Below are 25577 nucleotides of genomic sequence, written 5' to 3'. Positions count from 1 at the left end.
TTGCAATCCCTACCTGTTACCAGGTATACCTGGCATACCCTGCTCGCTATCCTAAACTTCTCCATTCCCGAGTCTAGATTGTTTTCCCTCAACTGCCCTTCCCTATATAATCCAGCCATTTTGGTTTCCAGGCTCTTTCATCTACAATTTACTCTGATAATATATAATAAATTATAATAGCCCAAGCATGCATGCATACATACATACATACATACACACATGCATACATATATACATACATATAGAGAGAATTTTCTTCTCAATAAATGTTTAAGAGCTTTTAGATACAAATGAGAATTTCTGAAAAATAAAAATAACAAATGACTATGAGTCTGTCTTTTGCTCCAGATGAAACCGCTTCTAATGAACATGCTATGGAATGTTTTTTTTTTTTTTTTTTTTAAAAATGAAAAATTTTCAAAAGCAAAACTCTGCTACTTGTAAGTCAAACATTTACACGTCAAAATTAAGTCAAGTACTCATCTCTCAGTGAGTAAGATGCTTACTGTTAGGTCTCAAACCAACGACAAAAGAACATATCAAAATGGACCTGAAAACCAGATTCTCCAAGCATACCTCAATTTCCAGCTCTTACAGGGGCATACCATGTCTGGGCTGCTATTCTCCCAGTTGTCCTTCCCTATATAATCTAGCCATATTGGATGCTAGGCTCTTTCATCTAAGCTTTACTCTGCTGGCTCTCGCCTCTCTTCTCCCACCTTTCCTCACAAGGCTGGGTCCAGGGTTTTGTTCACTCGGGTTTCTGTCCCCCAATGTCACTGCTCTGGCTATACGCTCCATTTCATCTACAACATACTGCTCCATCCTACCCCTCATCAGTCAGGTCTTTACTTTTCATTTATTTTTTTGTTCACTTACAGCACAGGCTTGTGGGCTTGGATTTGATCCTCAGCCTTTATTTAATGCACCGAGAGTGGCTAAACTTGCCTGTAGCCCCAACACAGGTTTTCAGGGACAAGACAGTCTGATTCCAAGAGCCTGGTGACAGCTAATCTTGATGAAACAGGGAACTCTAGGTTCATTGTCCAACTTTGTTCAAAAAGGAGTGTGAAGAGCAATTGAGTAAGATACTTATAGTCTAGCTCTGGCCTCCAAACATACATGCACAGGTGAGATACACATAAATGTAAATCATAGACATATAAGACAGAGCACAACAAGATTTGACTCACAAGGGAAGCCAAAGATTACTCAGGAGATTTTGTTATTTAGCATGCAAAGAGGATGTAATGCCAGTTAAGGCCACCTTACTAGTTTATAAGCCTAGGTTGGACACTTCTTCTGAGAACTTAACTGTACTCTTACTTCAACAATGCAAGAATTTCTCAATACCACAAGAAGCTCGCTGCTATTCAGAGGCAGAAAAGCAGAGAAGGCCTTTGTTCTGTAACTTGACATAAACACCCAACTCAATGACTATGTTAGACACCCTGCCAGCTACATTTCTGTGAATCCAAGTTAATTGTTCCATATCCCCATTCCACAACATGAAAGGAATTTAACTTTCTATCATTCTGCTAAAATAAAAGAATAAACAGACATAGTAAGTTGAATTAGAAATATTGCCCATACACTCCAATATTGGAACAGTTGGTCCCTATCTGGGGAAGCTTTGGGAGGATATTTATGGGACTTTTAGCAAGTAGAGCCTAGTTGAAGGAAGTACATAGATGAGGGTGAGCTTTAGGAGGTTATAGCTTTTTCCCACGTCCAAGTTCACCCCCTCTTGCTTCCTCTTTGGATTGAAGATGTAAGCTCTCACCTTTGAGCTCTTATCAGCATGCTACTACTTGCTGCCATGCGTCCACACCATGACCATGATGGACTCTTCTCTCAGGACCTGTAAGTTTAAACAAATGGCTCCCCAAATTGCTTTTGATTGTGCTGTTTTAGCACAGCAACAAAAATGAAACTGCCAATACATGTCTAACCATAGTCTGTGAATTTACAACTATAAGATCAAACTATATCAGAGCTTCACATCTGTGATATATTTGTGTGTCTTCTACTATTTGTTTTCTCGTATAGCTGATAGACTTGTAGATCTCTTCTACTTACCTGGAGGCTCCTCTTTGTGCTTTCTCTGCTGCCCTCAGATCTCAAAATTCCCAACCCACATGTTCAACTTTGCTACTTAAAAATGCTAGGAAAAGTACAAAATTTTAAGTTATGTGGGCTTTGCTTGTTATAATAGATAAATCAATTTCCTGAATTATAAATAAACACTCCTAGAGATATAATGGAAGAACATAGATTTGACTTCTCTCTCACTCATTAAGCACTTCAGGATTAACTTCAAACTGCCAAGTTCCATTAAATACATCAATGCAAAGCCTAGAGAAATACGCCAATAGCACTTTTTCCTACAGATTAAAAGAAACAATCCTACAGGGATATTAAGCAAATTCATGCCAAACCTACTAAAGTTACATAGATTAATAAGTACAAGAAGACAGAGATAGGCACATTGGAGAAATTCACGCATTATTTTTATCTGTACAATGTAATTTTTAATCTTTTATCCCTAACCTTAGGAAACTGATATAGTTGTCCTCATTCTCCCTAATGTAAGGTAACTAAAACTAAATTGCTGATATCTTACTTTCTGCACATTCCTTAAGGTTTTCTGAATTAAGACATTTGGAACTATCTTCTGAGCTGAGTAGAGAGTTACCACCAATCCTGTTACCTTCAAAAAGACAAGGCAAAACAAAACAAAACAAAACAAAACAAAACAAAACAAAAATCTACTACTGTTCTTTAGTCCATAAATCATGAAGTAAACTATGTGGAGAAATGACTCAAAGAGAATTCTGCCTAAGTTGAATATCTATTTCATAGAATATTAAAATGTGTTAAATGCATTAACACAAATTGAGTTGCATACCTACATTCAAAAGAGGTAAATTGTTTTTCATGCTCACATTGTACGGAATTTCCAATCACACACTAGTGCAAACATTTGTGCCTGCACATGTGTCATAATGTGGTCAGTAGTCAATCATCTGTCTTTCTCTTTTTCACTAGGCTTACTTCTATGGTGTTCACTACTTTCCTGCCAGGTGAGATCCTGCAAATGAAAATCAATGAAACACTAATGTAAGCATCACTCTTTTATAATCCATTCCAACACATTTACTTTTGAGATCCATTGACCGTTATTTATTTTAAACAGATCTGCTCGGTGCATAGCAAATCATATTGCTAACCTTGATGTCATTTTCATGAATTGGTGAATTAGGACTATTGATTCCACTGTGAAGATGAACATCCCCAAAAGCTCTCAGGATCACTCTCAGGGGAAAGAACACAGAGACAGACATCAAAACCCTCCATTATATTATAATCCCTGGGCAGAGGAATTTTAATCCAGCAACTTGGCTTCTCTGGCAAGGGATCATATCTAAATACCTTCTAGGTCTTTATGGTCAGTTGGAATGAAGACATGCCCTGGATTACAGTATGATCTGGCTTGAATACACACCACCCTTAGTACATACCTTTATTCCCTAATAGTGAACATAAGGTTAGTTTCTAGAGGGAAGCAGCCTTGTTTGGAAGTGACACCTAAATGAGGAGCAGATAAAGTGATGAGTCAGAAAGATTTGACAGAATGAGTCAGAGATAGGATTCATCCAACTCACATGAAAATAGCACAAGGAAGAGAGGTGTCCTTGTTAAGAGCAGTGAGAGGGGGAAAATGGGTGTGGGTATAGCAGTTGTACCATGTACAGTTTTACAGAGGCAGGTTACAGAGAGAACAAGCTAGACACAAGTGAAGATCGAATAATTAGAGAATAAGTAACAAGAAGATTAGAGCATATTGTCAAAGTTAGTATGAGGCCAAGCAGAGCAATTCAGGCAAAAACTAAGAATAGCTAGATTGAATCAGTCAGCTTGGAAGATTCTGTTACATGGAGGCTAGAAGCTTCCATACCCAGGCCTTGAAATAGGACAGAGAAACACTTTGGCCTCCCAGGCTGTAAATACACAGCTTGGGTATGGCTTTCATCTCATCCCTTTATCTGAGGAAATAAAAGAAACAATTACAATCCTGTGTTATAAACAAAACACAAATCTTTTCAACAGCATCAACTTTTGTCCCTATATGAGATAAAGTCTATCAGAGATGTTAAGTAGAAGAGAAAAAAACAAAACTTTGTACTATGGTTTAAGGGTTGGCTACTGGCTTCAAAATCAGACTTTGTTTCCATTCTTTCTTTCTATTAATTTTTTTCCATTTTATTGAAAACATTTATTCCCTCACATAATATATCTTAATTATGATTTCCTTCCCTTTCCTCCCCCTAGATCCATCCCAGTCCCCCTCCCATTCAAATTTACTCCATGTCTCTCATTAACAAAGAGACTTTTAAGGTATAATAATAAATTAAATGATAAAATAAAACAAAACAAAAAGGTCCCAAAAAAGGATCTAAGAGTCATTTGCACACTTCTATGAAATCAGTATTAAGTATCCTATTAAATCCAATTAAATTACTATTGAATTCTACTAAACACTATTAAATCCTATTAAAGCATTAAACTAGAAGCCATAATATATACACAGAAGACCTGGTGCTGACTCACTCAGGCCCTGAGCCTATTGCTTAAGTCTCTGTGAGTTCATAGGAGCTTTGATCCTGCTGATTTAGAAGGCCTTGTTTCATTGGTATCTTCTGTCCCCTCCAACTTTTACACTCTTTCTGGCTCCTCTACAGAATTCCTTGAAATCTAAGGGGAGAGATTTGATAGAGACATCTGTTTTAAACCAGAGTGTTCCAAGGTCTCTTACTCTCTGCATGTGATCTTGCTATGGATTCTCTGAATCTGTTTCCAATGTGCTGCAGTAGTAAAACTTCTTAGATAATATTCGAGTAAGGTACCTCTCTATGAGTGTCACAGGGTGTCATTAGAAGTCGTTTTATTGCTACATTTTGTTTTCATTATTTTTAGAACAGTAATACTTGGTTTTATTCTAGGTCCCTGAGCTATATCTACAGTCTCAGGTTCTTGTTCACTTATGTAGTGTCAAATTCTATTTCATGGAGAGTCATAGACTTAAGGTAAATCTGATATTGGGTATTTATTCTGACAAGCTATGTGTCACCATCATGTTAGCATATTTTGTTGGCAGAACTCCACTGTAGGAAAAAAAGGAGTTTACAGCTGTTTTGGTGTTTACATTTGTCCTTTGGTAGTTGAACAGCAGTTTTCTGTAGGAAAGGCACTAGAATGTAGGTGTGAAATCTCTATGTAAGCCTCAGCTTGACTTCTACATGTTAAATGAGTTGTGTGAGCATTGTCTTCAACAATAGGGTTTGGAACTCATTGTTATGTTGTAAGGAAAAACTTATAGTTTTGTCAACAGCCTGAGTTGCTTGAGGATTACCATTGGATTTCTTAGGCCAACAAATAAATTAGCTTTAACCAGGATTAGCTTTTACCAGGATTAGTCCTGGTAGAGGAAGCTTCATTGGTAATAGTAGATGGACATTTGGGGCTCTGCCTCCCCCGTTATTTTTGCATTTTATTTGTAATGCTTTCACTTTTGTATACACTTTACAAAGCTTTGACTATAATAAGTGTCCTTACTACCCATTAAATAGTCCTTAATCTTAGTTATCTGTCTCTGTTTCCTCCCTCATCATATGTTGATATGAGACTAAGCTATTACTTGCCTTTGATGAAGAATAGTTGTTGAGTATGAATAAGGTGACAGGCTTTTCTATACAAGAACATACCATACTTTGATTATGTGTCACCTTCAGTTACTCTACCTTATCCTCTGTTGAGAGCAGTTCTGATTAACTGAGGCTTTCTCTCAGGCCCTATTGTACCAGGAAGAAACATACCTCCTCAAAACAAGGAACATATTTGGCAGGGCCTTGGGAGCTCTTCCATGAGGCCTTAATGTATATACTGGGATCTTGAGAACCCAACTCTTTGGATTGTAGGGTGCTATGGATATATGTATCAAGGCTTATCCTATAATGTTCTTAAGATATTCTGTGTTCTCCTGGAACAATATTGTTTGATTAACTTCTTTCTGATTTCCTCCCATTATATGATGGTTTCTGTTTTTAGCATATTTCCCTCCCAGAAAAAAGTATATAAGATGCTGTACTTTATAATATTGTTGGTTCAAATAAAATATTCTTTGCAAGACCTTCTGATCCCAAGTTTTTACCTTTTCTATCTTTCATCCTCTTTATCTTCTGATCTACTGGTACTTTTCCCCAGGATCCAACCACTGAACAATTACCTGCTTGTTCATGATGTAATCCTCCCCAATTTCCTAAACTTCATGCAAAAGAAACTTGAAAAATTGCAAAGAATCAATGAAATGCAGAACTAAGTCTTTGACATATTTAAGGTTCACAAACAGCAAAGTTAAAGAGGAAGAAGACTCAAGGTATTTACATAGCAATGAATGTAAGGGAAGGAGAAGTGAGGTAGTTCATTTAATGGGTTTATTCAAGAAGGAAAGAAAAAAACCTAGGGCAGCATGGCATCTGGTGTTTGACAGTAGCCGATCCCAGTCCTAAGCCAACACTAATAAAATATATGGAGCAGATGCCACCTGATACAATAAATCATCTCTAGATCTTTTAACCTTGGCACTATATCTCAAGGAGAAATAAGGAAGAGTACACATGCTAAATTCTGAGCTGTCCAATCTACTCTTAGATAGCACCTTGCCATCTATCAGGGATACCAAAACTGTCCTACTTCAATGGTAAGTGGGCAAAAATCATGAATCCTTTGGTTACTCTAACTCTCCAAGACGTTCATCAGCTTGCATATTATCTTGCAGTTCAATGGAAGTGATCACAGTTTCTCTTGGAAAATGAAGTCTGGCATTCTTCCCCACAGCTGACCTCCTCACACATGAAGACAAAGCAAGCTGAGCAGTAACTCAAGTTCAAGAGCAGAGAACTAGGATGACAAGAAGTTCCCGGGAAGTTTCTGGATTTGTCACCCTACACACAGTTACTGTGAACCCAAGTCTCATGGAAGAACCAATGCACATTGTACTGGCTGGTTTCATGTGTCAACTTGACACAAGCTGGAGTTATCACAGAGAAAGGAGCCTTCCTTGAGGAAATAGAAATACCTCCATGAGATCCAGCTGAAAGGCATTTCCACAATTAGTAATCAATGGGAGAAGGGCTTAGCCCACTGTGGGTGTTGCCATGCCCCAGCTAGTAGTCTTGGGTTCTATGAGAAGGCAAGATAAGCAAGCCAGGGGAAGTGAGCCCATAAGCAGCATTCCTCTATTGCTTCTGCATCCATGCCTGCCTCTAAGTTCCTGTCCTGTGTGAGTTTCTGTCCTGACTTTCTTTGGTGAGGAACAGCAATGTGGAAGTGTAAGCTAAATAAACCCTTTTCTCCCCAACTTGCTTCTGGGTCATGATGTGTTGGGCAGGAATAGAAACCCTGACTGACACACTCAAAGTATCCAAGATCTTCCTCCCTAATAATGTGGTTAAAATTATATCAACTATATCTGTACCCCCTAGATACATGTGACTTGTTCTAAATATATGCCCTGAATTTTCCAGAAACCTTCTCTATATGCAAATAATGGCCATCATTTCCTACAGAAAATCACTGTACCTAAGAACCCTAATTAGGAAAGTTGAGTAATAACAATGCTGAGTTATTAATCAACTGCAGAATTTTTTTGAGTTTGTGTTCTCTGAGTTATCAGAGAGGTGAGGCATTATATCCAGAAGAAAAAGAGAGGTGAGTGAAGTTTACATATTTCCACAGTAAGAGCAGGTTAAGAACCAAAGGTTAAAAAAGAACAAATGTTATATAGAATAATTGCACTGGGTCTATCCTAATAATCCAAGAATATTCTAATCTCATACCAACGAAGAAGAACAAACAGGGTGGTAGTGGGAGGAATCATAACATATTGTGCCATTAGCTGAGTAGACCTGCCCATCTGTTTCACTGTCTTCCTCCTGCAAATAAAAGGAGACATCTGGGTTCCAGATGATCAAGGCTCACAAGTTTCAACTCTTACAGCATGGCATCTCTTCAAATTCTCTACCAGCCCCAAGTTGTTATACATGTCCTGGTTCTGTGCTTAATTCTGGAGACTGCCTCTGGTCAGGATAATAGGTAAGGCACTACTTTTTCTTCACCACCTTCCAAGATATATGTTCCTACTTGAAGGGGGAAAAATATTGAATTCTTTCCATTTGTGGTTCTGATATCACTTTTCTAAACTCTGAGACAATACATAGTTTCTCAATCCAATGTTCTGATACCAATAACTGGGCGATAATTAAAAGACTTCGTTCAAACTGAATTTTCTACATCATCACTCTCATCAATTTGACAATATGTAAAGAGAAGTGAGCTTGTCCCATATTTTGGGGATTAGTTATGAATAGGATATAATTCTTCTCTAATTCTAAAGTTGGTATGTGAAAGAAAAGAACTGAATGTTCAAGGTTCCCAGGTGATGGAGTGGAATCTCTTGTCTCAAATAAAAAAAAAACAAAGCTAATAAATTATCCATAGAAAAATTATCTAAATTGTTATTGCTATGTCTTCATCAACTCTAGTATGCTGGGCACTGTTAACCATACCTGGAATAGATTTGTTTAAATAAAAGAAAGAAATGCAGAAACATTAGTGTAGCCTGCTCTTTTTGGACCCATTTCTTTGCATGAGATTTCTTGTGTAATAAATCTATTCTCTAACCCTATAACTAAAGTGGGAAAGAAATATCAGATTCCAATTTATACAAGGAGAAAATGGCATGTATTTGGTTTTTTGACTTTTAAAAATAGGAAAATATTGGTTTACAGGGAGAAACAAGAGTCCTCTAGCAGTACACAGAATCATGTGGGAAAGAAGAAGCTACCAATGGTTAAAAAAAAATCCATGGAAGTTTCACAGGGAAATTGGATCTTTTATGGAATAACATTTCTGAAGAGAGACAGAGGACTAGGAAACAAGGGGATACCAAGATCATTTGATAAGGGAATCTACCTTTTGTCAACTAGAAGTTTTGATGTTTGCTACTTTGAACCTAAAAGAACAGTGAGCTGAATAGAAAATACTGAGGTGAACCAATTGTTACTGTAATGACATGTTCATCCATGTGTTGGATTTAACAGACTCTGGGCATATATTATTCTTCAAGTTCTGCTTTTAAAAGAGAAGTAGCTTAGATAATTGTAGAAGGAAAACAGAAAGATGAGTGGACCAAGGTTAACTGTAAAGTCATAAGTCTCTAACCTGGAACGATGAGTGGTGACAGAAAAGAGAATGTAGCTTTGCCAGCCCAGCTTCCTACACTCACCCAGTGACCAGGACTGCAACCTTCTATTCTGGTCTTCATTTGCTTCATCATGTTGGATGTGTGTGTTGGCTAGAAACATGGAATACGTTGGGAGAAATCACATGCAGAGGGCCCTTCCAGAGTAAAGTGTTGAACTTTTCAAGCCTCTTGCTGACATTTGATCCTTGGAGTTCTATCTTCCTGTCCATATAAGAACACCTAAGTCTTTGACTCTTACATGATTTTGTGTTTCTGTTTTTCTACTGATACAGGAACAATTTACTTTCACTAAATTTGAAAGTTTCTTCAGTGAACAAGGCAAATGAATTTGCAGTAACACTCACAGTTACAAATAAAGTGGATAAATGCATGGTGGTAAGTGAATAATTGAGAGCTAACCTGAAAGAGAAGTATTATAATAAAGAAATTCAGTGATTTAATATTGTGCTAAATGTTGCCCCTTTATGTTTTCTGTGTGCATAGATTTGAGACTAAGTGAAATTGTGTTATAAATGTATGTGTTCCAAATTTTATTCTAAAAATAAGATGATAGGACTGTGGAGGATATTGATAAGACACAGATAAGCACTTCACAAAGAAACTAGATAAAATTTTAGAGTAAAAAATTATGGGGTGAGTGGAAACTCAAGAAAAATGCCAATGAATCATAGACAAAAGTGACTGAGTAGCAGTGAACAGGAAACACTTATGGACTTACATTCCTACATCCACTCACCTCTTGACTCTATGCCATGCATTAATGATGGATATTCAAGAAGACACAGGTCAACATGCTTTGGCAGGTAAAAAAAAATATATATAGGAGTGAGGTGACTACTAGGTGCTGTCCCTCAGTGTGAGGGCTTACTTTTCCCCCCAATAAGCAGAGATACACATTGTCTCCATCTTTATTCCTAAGTCGACTTTCATCTTCCACTGTTCCCAACTCTTCATCTCCTGCTCAATTTAACAATTCTCCAAACATATCTTTTGTTTAATAAAAAAAAAGATGTACAAAAAGTTTGGAGGGTTGGAGATTTGGTTCATGGGCTAAGAGCCATTGCTACTGTTTCAGAGCAACCACGCTGGAACTGTACTCATGCATAACTGTGAACTACCTGGGGTGCTCAGAAAGAATGGCAAGTGCTCTTAACTCCTGAACCAGGGCATCTGACAAAATCTTCTGGCCTTTGTGAACATTGAATACATATACTCCCTCAAACACAGAAAATAAATTTTTTCAAAATTGAACTAAAGAATCATTACAAAAAAAGAAGGGAAATTCTTTGTTACACCAAAAGCCAAAATAGCAAAATAACTGTCCCTAATACTTACTTAAGCAAAAATTATGCTAGAAAAACTTTTGGCTCTGGTATTGTTAGATACCCTAAAGTTCTCTGTTTTTAGTTTTTTAACACAGTAGAATGCTTAACTCATTTAGAAGTACTTTCTTACCACTGACTAAAATATTTATAGCCTTGGACTAATGAAAAAGAATGTCTAAGTACTAGTTATCTAATAACAACAGGAACTGTTTTTATTTGTACAATAACATGATGGTTAAAGTCTGAAATGATACCTTTGACTCAGAAAGCACAAAGACTGAGAAACTCACGCAAAGGATACAGGTATCAGTACTCACATCACACAATGACAGGAAAGAGATCAGTGTAACAGGTACTGTATCTCAAAGCTAGATAACTAAAGTTAGAGAGTTTGGATTATAAACTATTTGCTTATTAGCCTTTTTCACACTCATTTCACCATTGCAGTGTAGAAATCTTGTGTCTCCTCCCTTAAAACTCTCTTTGGTTCTTGAAAGGTTTGTTCACTCCATTTTGACTCTGATTTGGAGATCTTCATCCTCAGACTAGATGAAAAACTACTACTGTCCTAAATATAATGCAACAACAATATCCTTTGGCTCTTAAATTACTGAAATAAAATGCTTAATAATCTATCCCACAAACTGGAACATCAGTGGCGGTGAGGAGCAGGTAGATATGAGGAAGCCATGAAGAATTCCTGGCCCTGGATGCTCTTAAGAGCCATGTCCCAGTTTATGGTTCTGCTGCACCTAGGATCTATGTCAATGTCTATGGCCTGAGTTACCAACAATGGCCAAGATGTTCATGGTTTGGGCAACCAATAGAGGTAAACATTCCCAGCTATCCCACTCCCCCCCCCCCCCCAAATACAAAACAAACAGACACACATGCAGCTTCACTCCATTAGATGAAAAACCTTTTGGATTTCAGTCATTCATTATAACAACAACAATAAGAACAACAATAACAAGACTCAGTGGTTTTCCTTCTTATACTGAATGGTGCTAAATTTGAATTTGACACATAAGTCACAAAACCATACTAAGCATCTAGTGTATCCTGATGGCTAAAAGGAAATACTCCTCCATTCTTATGATGCTCTGTGAATTGCTTTTTTCTATAATGGTCAATACCAGCCTGCCTTTTTCTATACTGACACCATTTAACCCTTCCTCACTTTATTCCCTTAGGTGAAAATCAGTATTGAGGACAATCCAAACATCAAATACCTTTCTGCTAAAGCAACTTACACTGCTTGCATTTGTACTGTAAACAACTACTTTTGGGATATTCAAGTGTCTGGTAAGTGGTAATAGTTTCTTTAAGAGTGAATGTCAGGATGAGTTGGAGAGGGAAGAAAATAACCATTGAACTGATCACAGGGTTCCCAATAAAGGAGTTGGAAGACTTAAGAAGCTGAGGGGGTTTGCAGACTTCATGGGGAGAGCAACAATACCAACCAAGCAGAGCTCCCAGGGTCTAAACCACCAGCCTGGGAGCACATAGAGAGGGACCCATGGCTCCACCTGTATATGAAGTGGAGGGTGGCCTTGTAGGGCATAGGTGGAAGAGGAAGAGGCCTTGGTCCCTTGGAAGCTGGACCCCCAGTGTGGGGGAATTCAAGGAAGGGGAGGTAGGAGTTGGTGGGTGGTTGAGGGCATATCCTCACATAAACAGGAGGAGGGGGATGGGATAGAGTGTTTCTGGGGGGATGGGGAAAGGGAATAACATCTGAAATGTAAATAAATAAAATATCCAATTAAAAAAAGAAAAGCAGAAATAAAACAAAAAAAAAGCATGCTGAATCAGGAAGAAAGGGAGGAAGTGACTCTATACTGATGAGAAACCAAATTGAAAGGAAAGGAGGGACTGAAGACACTGAAACTAAAGGTAGGGAGTTCAAACAGCAACCATGCCTTGCATGTAGGAATAAGATCAGAGTACACTAAATCTAGAAGAAGGTGTGGATGAAGCCATGTGGAGGTCATGATTTAATACTTATACTTTTTTTCCTGTAGCAAATACTGTTATACAAGGCAAAGCAGAAGTTGTTTCAGCTAAGGACATATGCCCTGATGGTGAAAACATATTTCCAGTAACTTCATATAGTGAGACGGTTACAGGTGAAATCCTTGTAACACCACGAACTGGAAGATGTCCCCCATAGATCCATGGTACCAAACCACATGAGGGGATGCACACTCCTTTTGTATATCAATTTCTGTAGTAAAAATAGATTGTGGTGAAATTAGCTCTGAAAAATATCAGTGCGATAAATAAATTTCTACATCTTCAAAGTGAACTATTTGCATCTATTCTCCATGAATTAGTGCTCTATTTGCCTTATAGCCAAAGGTTTCATTAACACTGTCTTTTTTTCCCAGGACACATTTATGACAGTTATATAATAAGCATTCAAATTCTAATGAATGAGGTCAGAACTGGTTCTCACCACTTAGCATAAAAGAAAAAAAAATACCCAAGTCAGAATGAGCAACAGTTTCCAGAGTAACACTAAAAATTCAAAGTAGAACTGAGAAAAGATTTCAAGTTCTTTTACCATTACAATTCAACTACATCCAGCTGTCTCTCTCAACTATCTGATCGATAATGTTCTTTTCAGCTACTGTTCAGAAGAAGATTCAGAGCTTGTGGTGCATTTGAATGCCCGTTTATTTTACATATTGTGACTTTGACTTTCTTGCTGTAAGGAAAATTTAGCATCTAGAATGATGCCAAGTGTAAGTTTGAACAAAAAAAAAATAAGATCCTGGAAACTTGATGCACTGCCTATAGGGGTTTATAAGTCAGCAAAACTTTTAGACAATGGTCTGACATTATTTTGTCAAACACTTTACATACATTCATAATCTTCCAGTTTGTTCACAACTGGAAGTGATGATAAGAGATAACATTTCCATTTTCTGTTTCCTGGGCCAATATAGTCTTTCTAACAAGGATACAGTGCCACTTAACACCCATATTTCCAAAATATATGCCACACGTTTCAGTACTCTTATTCCCTCTCTCTTCTTGAGATGTACCTGGAAGAGGAAGGAATCAGTGTCATAAGAAGTACATGGAGAATTTGGTACACTAACATGATACTTAGAGCAATAGATTTTAACCTTCACTAAAAGCGAAGAAATATAAAAGCAATATTGTGGTAAGGGAGAGTGAAGCTGAAATATGAACAAACTCACCCATATTCCAATCCAGCAATCCAATCTGGACATTGACATCCCACTTCCTTCACTTCTCCCTACCCACATCTCTCCACACCAATGTGCTTACTGCCAGAACATTTTATATAGGGTTATAGGAAATTGATGATAGAATTCTCTCCAGTAGCCCAAGCACAGATAAAGGTAAATATGGGTAGATAGGATCTCCACACTGTATCAGAGACTCAATTAATCAAAGGAAGTTCAGCACAGACTTACTAATCTACCCCAAAGTGCCAGGTATAGGGAAATAAGAAGGAGAAATTTCAATAAAAAGTTCTCTTCAGGAACAGAACCCTCTGGAAAAAAAATCAATGACCTAATTTGTTTGAATTTCTTAGACTGGTACCCCTTCTGTATGCTTTTAGGGAATGATATGTACATAACAACAACAAAAAAAGCATAATGCAGACATAGTTCCGTGGTAGAGTGCTTGCCTGGATTTGAGAGGCTCTAAATTCAATATTCAGCACAAATTCAAATTAAGAAAAATAAAAATTTAAAAATTGGTAATTAAAAAACTGAATCTTCCCAGCTAGGAATAAGTACATCTTGTGGGCATAATGTTTTCTATTTCACCTTACTGATCTTTTTTCAAGCATTTATTTTTATATCAATTTTAAACTTTAACTTCTTTATTATTCATGTTTAATTTTTACTTGAATATTTAGCTGTACTTGAATTTATATCTAGATTTTAACAATTGTATGCATCTCTTTTCTTTACCTACAATAAATATATTTTTCTAGTACATTTCATATCTATGTCACATGTCACATACATTTTTCTTGTTATTCTTTCCTTATTACCTTACTCATTTCTCATTCCCTTCTAACTTGACTAGTTATTGATACCATTAGAACTAAAGAAAAAATGTATACACTCCAGTTTACCAAACAAGGAATATTTGTTTATTTTATTTTCATTCTAGTATTCTGTATTCTCTTCAAATTATATTCAAGAGCAAAGCCAGTAACAGATACAGTCATTTGAGACCATTTATGATGTGAAGATATTTGTCCACAACACTTTTGTCTCTTCGAATATTGAGAATCTCTAAAATCCTTGGCAAATAACAAAGCCAGATAAAGATACTACCACTGAATAATGCTACAAACCAATCTCCATAGTACGTGTAGATGCACATAAACTCTGGCAAACTAAATTTAAGAACAAAATAACATCATCCACTGTAATGGCTATTCCTGATTGTCAACTTGACTATATCTGCATGAACAACAATCCAGAATTGAAGGCTCACCTGTAATCCAGATCTTGAGGCTGGGAGATACAAGTTTCTGACCTGGATCTTGGCATGGAGATCTTGAGGCATAGGGGCTATGAATCCCAGGAGACTAAGGCAAGGAGATCTCTGACTCCAGGGTCATCTGAGACAAAGTAAGTCCCAGATTTCAGCATGTTGGCACACACCTTTAATCTGGGCCACACCTTCTGCTGGAGCCCTACATAAAGACATGGGAAGAAGGAAGATTCGCTCCTCTTTACCTGTTTGCCCTGTGGGACTGAACAACTAATAGATCCTTGGACCTCCATTCACAGCTGACCATTGTTGAGGGGTTTGACTACAGACTTTAAGTCATCATAACAAATTTCCTTATTATATAAAGACTATCCATGAGTTCTGTGACTCTAGAGAATCCTGACTAATATATCCACCATGACTAGATTGAGGGTATTCTAGAGGTACAAGACTAGATCAGTAACACATATCAATTAAATTAATAAACAATATAAAAATGAAAGATAGAATCCATACTTCAGTACTTCCATTAATATAGAAAAGTAATTTTGGGGCGCTCCATCTTCAGATCCTCTACCTGCAATTGCAAATCTGAAGTCCACTCCACAGGCCAGAGCTCTACTTGCCTCCCAGGAGACCTGCTGCCATCCAATACAACCAGTCCCAGACAACTGTTAACTACCAGGGACTAGCAGGCCAGCCAAAACCAGAGGCAAACAGATGGCTTAGGGCAAGCACAAGAAACCTATCAACAAAAGCCAGTGTAACATGTAACATAATGTAACATCATTAGAACACAGCTCTCTTATTACAGCAAGCCCTGGATATCATAACACGCCCGAAGAACAAGATTATGACCTTAGATATCATCTTATGAGGATGATAGAGGCCTTGAAAGAGGAAATAATAAATAAATATCATAAAGAAATACAGGAAAATATAATCAAACAGGTAGAGGCCTTCAAAGAGGAAACAAATAAATATAAATACAGGAAAATACAGTCAAACAGGTGACCTAAATGAATAAAACTGTTCAAGACATGAAAATAGAAACAATAAAAAAAACACAAATAGAGACAACTGTGGAGACAAAAAAACTAGGAAAGAGAACAGGAACTATAGACACATGCATCCCCAAACAGAATATAAAAGATGGAATCAAGAAATTCAGGCATAGAAGATACAATAAAATAATTTGATACAAGAATCAAAGAAAATGCCAAATATAAAACAGTTTCTAAGACAAGATATCCAAAAAATTTTGGATACAATGAAAAGACCAAACCAGAAGATAATAGAAATAAAAATGGGAGAAGGTTCCCATCTCAAGGGCCCATAAAAATATCTTCAATGAAATCATACAAAACCTTCCCAAAACTGAAAAAGGAGATCCTTATAAATGTACAAGAAGCTTACAGAGCACAAAATAAATTGGACCAGAAAAAAAACTTCCTGCCAAATAGTAATCAAAATATTAAATGTACATGACAAAAAAGAATATTAAAAAGCTGCAAGGGGAAATGTCAAGTAATGAATGTAAACCTATGAGAATTACAATGGAATTTTTAACAGAGACTCTAAAACCCAGGAGATCCTGGACAGATGTCTCAGAGACCCTAAGAGACCACAGATGTTAGCCCAGACTACAATACTCAGCAAAACTTTCAGTTATCATAGCTGGAGAAATAAGATGTCCTACAACAAAACCAAATTTAAATAAGATCTTTCTATTAATTGAGCCCTACAGAAACTAGGAGGAAAACTTGAACACAATGAGGGAGGGTAACTATATCTAATAAAACATAAGAAATTAATAATCTCACAGCAAAACTAAGAGAAGACAAACACACACACGCATGCACACACACACACAAACACCACCAACATCAAAATACCAATAACTAGCAATCAATGGTGAGTAATAACTCTCAACATCAATAGATTCAATTCACCAATAAAACAGAATAAAAAGAAAAAATAATAACAATAAAAGTACTTTGGGGAGATAATGAAAATTTATTCCTGTCTCTTTTTCCTTTTTAAGATTATAAATCAATTATATCATTTCCTCTTCTGTTTTCCCCCTCCAAATTTTTCCCTTTGTACCCCATGTTTTCTTTCAAATTCATGCTGTGTTTTCTTCTATGTTGTTGTTATTATTGTTGTTGTTTTTGATGATCATGATGATAATGATGTTGTTGCTGTTGGTGGTGGTGATGGTGGTGGTGGTGATGGTGGTGGTGGTGGTGGTGGTGGTGGTGTATGTGGGGGCTCCTAAATACATAAATAAATGCCTCCTCCCATATAGTGTTTATAATGTTCGTTGTATATACATGTTTTTAGGGCTGACCAGTGGCTTAGGATCCCAACAGATGCATCTATAATATCTCTTGTACCTTATGCTCACAGATCAAGGAAGAAAGAAGACAATAAGACTGTAAGTGCCAGAGGAACAAGGAATTCTCTTTGAGATTTTGTTTCCCAGAAATGGCAGAAGATAACTCATTAGTCACACCAATATAACTGAATAAACATGGCCTGAACCTGAATGAAACCAATCAACATGTTGATTTAGAATGAGAAAAGATCACAAGGCCTCTCATCTAAGCAAAGAACTACAAGGTACTGAAGAATGCTGAGAGTAGGAGAAATAAGAGAAGTAGACTTTCCCAAAGAAAAGTACACCTTTTATTGGTTAACCAATAAAAAGGGCCTTTGACAAAGATCAACATGGCTACATGTAAAAGTCCTGAAGAAATTAAAAAACATGTAGAATATACCATGTAAACAAAAACACAAATAAACTAATAAGCAATAAGTGTGAGGTGATTCAAAATTTTTATTCATAAAAAATAATATTATTATTATTTTTAAAAACATGAGAACAGATATTTTGTGACAAAATCAGTGAATGTCAAAAAGTCCTTCAAAATAGTTCAATATTTATAATCATAAAATTTTCTGAAAGCCCCAGAAAGAAAAGGATCTTAACAGATAAATACAAACCTATAGCCAAAGGAAAAATATTATTTATTCAGCATTATATGTATTTAGGAGACTGTAAATAATCCACCCATCCTAAGTTTAAAACTAACAAATACATAAAACAAAGTAGCAAGATATAAAAACATCATCTTTTTTCAATAGGAAGAGGGCAAATCCAGGATTCTCCAGTTATTCCAACTTCCCAAGAGATTTTTTTTTTTTAGCTTACATATTATCTTGTAGTACAATGGAGGTGATCACAAATTCCCTTTAAAAATGGAGTCTGGCATTTCTTTCATGTGAACTCCCCATACCTGGACAGGGCAAGTTGATAAGTAACTGAAGTCAGAAAAGCAGAGAACTAGGATGATAAGACATTTCTTATAAGTTTCTGAATTACACTGTCTACACGTCTACTGTGAACCCAAGTCTTGTTGAAAAATCAGTAGACAACAAACAAAGCTACCAAATTCCTGCTCATTGATTCTATTGGTAAAATTTTATTAAATATATCTGCACTCCTTGCTAAAATGTGACTAACTCATAAATATATGCCTTGAATTTTCCAGAAACATATTCTGTAAGAAAATGAAGACCATCCTTACCTACAAAAGTACACTGTGCCTTAGGACACACATCAGAGGAGTTGGGTAATAATATTCTCATTTATTTTTGAGCTGGGGTTCTCGGAGTTACCAAGAAAATGAGAGTTTATAGTATCTAGAGACAAAGAGAAGTGATTAAAATGTAGTTATCTCTACAGTTAGAGTAGTTTAAGAAACAAAGGACAGAAAGATCAGATCTTTAAAAAAAATTGGAACTGGATCCATTCTAATAATCTAAGAACATTCTACTCTCTTGTGGAGAAAAAAGAAAATCTGATATCTTCTTCACTATAATCTATTTTGAAGTTTTATCTGACTACTGACCTTTATATAAAAAGAACAAAGAGAATGAAACTGGAAGAGATCCCAACATCTGATCATCTTAGCTGGACAGACCTGCCCATGTGCTTAATTGTCATTCTGCAGCAAATAAAAAGAGAGATATGGGTTGCAGATGGTCAAGGCTCATGTATGTCAACCGTTACAGCATGGCTTCTTGTCAAAAGTTCTACCAGCCTGCAGCAGTCATATTATATCTCCTTATTGTGTACTTAGTTCAGGAGACTGCCGGTTATTGGGACAATCGGTAAGGCATTACTTTTTCCTCAATACCTTCCTAGAAGTATGTTCACACTTAATGGGGACACATAATGAATTTGTGTTGTATATGAACCTGACCTTCTCTTTCCTAAATTCTGTAGGCTTCTAAAGCCTACACCTTTAAATCAAATGACTGGTGAAAAAGATTGTGTTCAAATTTACTTTTCTGCCTAGATTATAGTATCATCATTTTCATCAACATGTAGTATGAAAAGACAAGTGTGCTTAGCTTATATTTTGGGATAAACTATGGACAGGATATAATTTATCTCCAAGTCTAAACGTGGTATGTGGAAGCAAATGATTGCATGTTCAGAGTCCCCTCATGATAGAATGAAATATTGTATCTCCAATAACCAAAATAAAATGAATTAATTGTCCACAGAAAAATTATCTCAATTGTACAATAAAACTGGAGATCTTCATCGATTCTAATATGCAGAGCTCTGTTAACCACACATGGAACAGATTTGTTTAATTAAAAAGATATATGTCAGAAACTTGGTCATGTACCCCACCCTTTCTTTACATGTTCCTTTACACAAGGTTCCTTGTATAAGAAATCTATTTTCTAAGTCTATAACTAAAGGGGGTAAATGTCAGATTCCAATTCCCATAAGATGAAAGTATGTAAAGGGTCTTAAGCCTTCTGACAAGAGGAACACATCGAGTTACAAGAAGAAATCAAAATCAACAAGCAATACCTAAAATCAATAGGGAAAAGGGAATCTTCAAGATAGTAATGAATCCATGGAAATTAGTGTGGGAAGCTTTTATGTGCCAAGGAAATACTTTTCCATAATAGGAGCAATGGACTTGGAAACTTAGAAAATGACATCAAGAGAATTTGAGTTGGAAATCAAATTTTGTCAACTAGAATTTTCATGCTCCCTACTTTAGACCTGAAGAGCAGTCAGTTGAGAAAAAAAACTATTGAACTGAATCTGCAGTTACCATGAGACTGGTTGATCTTTATGATAAATTACCACTTTTGTGGCACCATATATTTTTACAAGTTCTACTTTTAGAAGGAAGAGAGTTCTGTAGACTGTTTTTTGATCATTGTAAAAGGAAAATAGAAATGAGAATGAACAAAGATAAAATGAAATGTAAAGCCATAAATCTCCACTATGAAATGTTGGCTGGGGAAACAAAAGGTAGCTTTGCCAGTCCAGGACCCCAAACTCTCCAGGTGACCAGGACTGTGACTCTTTATTCTGATTCCCCTTTACTTCATCTTGTTGGATGTGTCTGTTAGCTAGAAATACGGTCTCCCAACTCTTGAGTTTTTTTTTTTTTCTCTCTCTCTGTCTTTCCATAAGAAAACAACTAAGTCTTAGATGGTAATGTGAGTTTCTGCTTTTTTTTTTTTTAGTTACCCGAGCAGCAATACATTTACACTGACTATGACAGACACTCCAAGTACTAACCCTACTAACAGAAAAGGAAATGAATTCCTACTAAACCTCACAGTTACAAACAATGTGAATCAATGCTTTGACGTAAGTGAATAGTTGAAAGTTAACATGAAAATTGAAATTTTATATTTGAGATAATTCAGCAATTTAAATATCGTGCTAAATGATGTCCTTTTAAGCTTTTCTGTTTACATAGCTTTGAAACTAGAAGAAATTGTGTTTGACATACATGTATTACGAATTCCAATGCAAAAATAAAGTAATAGTATCATGGAGAAGATTGGAAAGTGGGGCCTCTTAACAATGGCCTAAGGATCTTCACACCGAAACTAAGAAGAAAACCTAGGAATAAAACAAATAGAATTGGAAGACTGAAAATCAAGGAAAATGGTAACGTAACAAAGATAGTTAGGACTGCATGTCAGTGACCAGGAAATACTATTGGACTCATGGTCCCACCTCTACTCATCTCCTGACTGCACCTCATGCAGTAATGATGGAGAGTGAAGAAGACACTGACCAGCATGCTTTGGCAGTTGTAGAAAATATAGGAATGAAATGACTGTGTGCTGTCCCTCTGTGTGAGGGCTTAGTTATCCCCATAAGTTCAGACACTCATCATCCCCACCTTTACTCCTGTATCTAATTTCTTCTTCAATTCTCCCAAACTCTTCACTTCCTGATCTATTATTTTAAAATTTCCTTCAACATTATTATCTTTAGTCATTCAGAAAACAGGTAAAAATAAAACAAAATTTGATGGCTAGAGATATGGGTCAGTGGTTAAGAATAGTTGCTATTCTCTAAGAGAACCCAATTGGCTCACAAGATCACAACGCTCTAGTTTTGGGGCAGCTGAAGCAATTATCTGTGCTTTATGGACACCAGGGACACTTACCAAATGAAATGAGTAAATCCTTTTAAAAATCTGAATTTAAAAAATCATTACAAAAAATGAAATGAGTAAATCCTTTTAAAAATCTGAATTTAAAAAATCATTACAAAAAATGAAGGGAAGTTCTTAGTTACACCAAAAGTCAAAACAGAAATACAAGAGTCCTTGATATTTTTCCAATAAAAATGATGCAAGAAACGCTTTGTGATCTGGTACCCAGAATCTCTCTCTTTATTCAGTTGTGAATGGCACTGATTGATTGATTGATTGATTGATTGATTGACCCAGTAGAAGAATTCTTTACTTATATGTGGCCTTTGACTAAAAGATTTATATCTTTTGGCTGAAAGAAAACAATGTCTAAATATTAGCAAAAATTTTTCAAGCTGGGACTATTTCTATTGGTAAAATAAACTTGTTATTTTAAGTCTAAAAAAAAATACCTTTCAGTCCAGAATTACAAAGACCCAAAAACTCATACATGAGGTACAGGTATCAATACTGCCATGTCAAAATGACAGAAAGAAAAAGCAGTGTAACAAGTAGTGTATTACAAACCTAGATATCCTAAGTCAGGAAATAGTTTATAAACTCACTGTTTGTTAGTGTTGGTGGTACTCTTTTCACGACTGCAGAGTACACATCCTTCTGTCTCCTTCTTTAAATCCTTTTCTGTTCTGCTTAAGCAATCATTCATTTTTCTCTGATTTGAAGATCTGCGAACTCAGGCTAGATGAAAACCAAGTAATGCCCTAAACATAATGACATAATGCAACGACAAAACTGTAAAACATTGAACTGTTTTACGTTAGTAAAATAAAATGTTTAATAATATATCCTGCAAACCTGCTGCTACGTTAAATATACCCAGATATACACATACTTAAACAGAGAGAGAGAGAGTGAGAGTTTCATTCCATTAGGTTGAAATATGAGTATCTGATAACTTGTAATAACATTTTAAAATAACTGTTGTTAACTAGGCCAAAGAAAACATCATTTGTTTTCCTTACACTCAATGTGGGCTACAGTTGAATTTAAAACATTAGTTGCAAGGAACATTCTCAGCATCTAATGCTAAGCATCCTGATAGCTAACAGAAAGTACTTACTTAGCAGGCTGGAAATTGCTTATTTTCTAGTGCTCCATCCCAGGCAGCATTCTCTGTGTTGACACACTTTAACACTTTCCCACTTTTTGTTGTTGTTGTTTCAGATACTAGTAACTATTGATGAAAACCCACACATGAAGTACCTTTCTAATCAAACAAGTTATGAGGCTTGCTTGTGTACCGTTAGAAATTTCTTCTGGAATGTATATGTGTCTGGTAAGTGAGAAAATTTTCTACCTTCTTATGAATGTCAGGTAACAGTCAATGTCAGGATGTATCAGGTTGGGTAGGAAATACATGAAACTACATTGTATCAGGTGAAAGAAAAGTTTTCAGGAGGAGTGACTGTAGTACTTGTAAGAAACCAAATTGAAAGAAAAGGAGGGGAAAGAAGAGTCTTTGATATTTTTCTGGAATGTATATGTCTCTGGTAAGTGAGAAAATGTTCTACCTTCTTATGAAAGGTAGGAAAGAGAGTTCAAAGAGCAGCTGTACCTTGCATATAGGAAAGAAATCAGAGTATGCGAAAGTCAGCATGGGGTGTGAATGAAATTATATGGAGTTTGTAACTTAACATTTCTACTTGTCTTTTTTTTTTTTTTTTTTTTTTTTGCAAGGACTTACCTGAAAGCATCAGCCTCAATGCTGCCATATAAAAACAAATGTCCTGAGTTCCCAAGTCATAATGAATTTGTCTTTATATATAATGTTTCACATAAAATAAATGTAACACCATAAACTGGAAGGTTCCAATAGAACCAGGTCACCAAAGTACCCTTGGAAAAGATTTTTTTTTTTCATGCATGTATTTTATAGTAAAATAAAATAGTGTTAAATTGGTTCTGTGATAAAATCTCAGTATGATAAATAAATTTCTACCACTTCACAATGAACCATCTGCATCTTTTCCCCACAAAAGTATTTCAATAACTGTGCAGACAGCCAGAGGTTTCTTAACACTGTTTTTCCAAGACACATTCATGGTGATATTTCTCTCATTCTGCTCCCTCACTCTTAATGGCATGATCACCAGAGATCACTACTGGTGGAGAGAGATTGGAGAGAGAGAGAGAGAGAGAGAGAGAGAGAGAGAGAGAGAGAGAGAGAGAGAGAGAGACAGAGACAGACACAGAGACAGAGACAGACACAGAGACACACAGAAAGACACAAAGAGGGAAACAGGAAATAGCCAGGGATGATAAGACCAAAGGTGGCTGCATGAAGAACAGACTATCTTGAGACATGCCTCAGTGAGACAGCTCACTTAATTAGCAGGAGACAAGAATTTTTAAACCTTTGAGGTGAATAGGGACTGTTGTGTTGAGTGTACACCATTGGTTAGAGTCACACGGTGCTGAGGATGACTAATTTTAATAAGGAAAAATTCCAGGTGCTTGCTAGATATGGCCTTATAAGGAGAAAAGACTAACCTGGCTGGAACTTCGTCACCTCCTCTGATGTGGGCAAAGGTGGGGTGGAGGTGCAGGACTATGTATGTCAGAAAATGCAGGATCTGGACAGGAGCAGGCACGGCCCCACTCATATTGCTCTTGAGAAAGGATTTCTGAGGCAGAATACAACTCAACACCACTCCTGCTCCAGACAGGCTCCTCCCTGTTCCAGGGTTCCAGGGCCCTGCAGCCTAACATATACACCATTCTTCAATTATTTTTAGTTTAGTTGTAGCTGAAATGTTTTCAGGATTAAGTCTTTAATCCCACTTTGTTCATAAGCCGTGTGGAGTTCTCTTCTACTGTTATTTTACTTTTGACAATTACATAAATGAATAAATATGACTATGACCATTCTAATGCCCCATCTTACCTGCCTTCCCTGTCCTCCTGACCCTGATCTTATTCTCAACTACCCCCTTTCTACATACATATTTTTTGTGGGTGTTCAACTCTCGTGCAAGAAGTCACAGCTACTATGCATTCATGAGTGCAATGATGATATTATCATGTACATAAGACAGCATGTCATGGCTCTGTTCCCTAACTTCTGGTCTTTATGCTCTTTTCAACATCCATTGCATCATGTTCCCTAGGCCTTAAAAGGAAGGTAAAGATGTTCAATTTAGGAATGGGTACTCAACGGTTACTTATGCTTTGCATTTTGACCAACTTTTTAACTCATTGTAAAGAAAATGTTTCTGTAATCAAGACTGAAAGCCATTCTTCCCTATGGATATAAACCTAAATATTTAGAGAGTGTATTAATTACATGTCTGTTTAGCAAAACATCAGTAGTAGATTCCTCTATAAAGACTGTAGCCTCCCCAGCCACAAGATTGTGACCTGATTTTCAGTAAGTGGCAGACACTCTATTTAATGGGTAAAGTTACAAATCTAATCAGAAAGAGATTAGATTAGCCTCTAGTATATCTATGTCACTTTTGTATCTCTAGGCATATCCTGTCTAGTAGGTCTTTCTGTATGATAGAATGCAGGGGCCACAGTTGGATAAGACTGTTAATGACTTCTCCCCACAACAGCCTGCATGGGAACTTCAAACACTATGAACACTATCCAACATGGAGGAAGTGCCCACTTCACTTATGGTTTGATTTTTCTATGTTCTCTATCCAAGGGTGTGGTGTGTTCAGCAATGGGGTCTTACCATCTAGTTCTATTAGGCAGCCAAGATCAATGGCAATAACTGGTTTTGATTTCTAAGCAGATAAGAAATGATTTTCAAACGAGTCATATGAAATTTTGGTTTAAAAACTTATGATTCCTTGCTGCATTATTTTCTACTCATTCCGAGTACCTTCATTTAAGACCTTTCTTTTTTTAGATTGCATTGTTTAGTTAGTGTATAAACTT

At 36.5% G+C, this 25577-nt stretch overlaps 1 protein-coding gene across 1 annotated transcript; it reads left to right on the top strand.

Annotated features, from left to right (window-relative positions):
• Nucleotides 1–8002: 8002 nt before the first annotated feature.
• LOC117721032 (prolactin-inducible protein homolog) lies at nucleotides 8003–12955 on the top strand. The gene is made up of 4 exons (XM_034519721.2): nucleotides 8003–8154; nucleotides 9598–9700; nucleotides 11844–11955; nucleotides 12672–12955. The coding sequence occupies exons 1-4, from the start codon at nucleotides 8060–8062 to the stop codon at nucleotides 12818–12820; spliced, it is 459 nt and encodes a 152-aa protein (XP_034375612.1). The 5' UTR covers nucleotides 8003–8059; the 3' UTR covers nucleotides 12821–12955.
• Nucleotides 12956–25577: the final 12622 nt, after the last annotated feature.

The sequence above is a fragment of the Arvicanthis niloticus genome, chromosome 15, assembly GCF_011762505.2.
Source record: "Arvicanthis niloticus isolate mArvNil1 chromosome 15, mArvNil1.pat.X, whole genome shotgun sequence".
NCBI classification, from domain to species: domain Eukaryota; kingdom Metazoa; phylum Chordata; class Mammalia; order Rodentia; family Muridae; genus Arvicanthis; species Arvicanthis niloticus.
The sequence above is the reverse complement of the archived record's forward strand: the minus strand, read 5'-3'. Positions and strand labels throughout refer to the sequence as shown.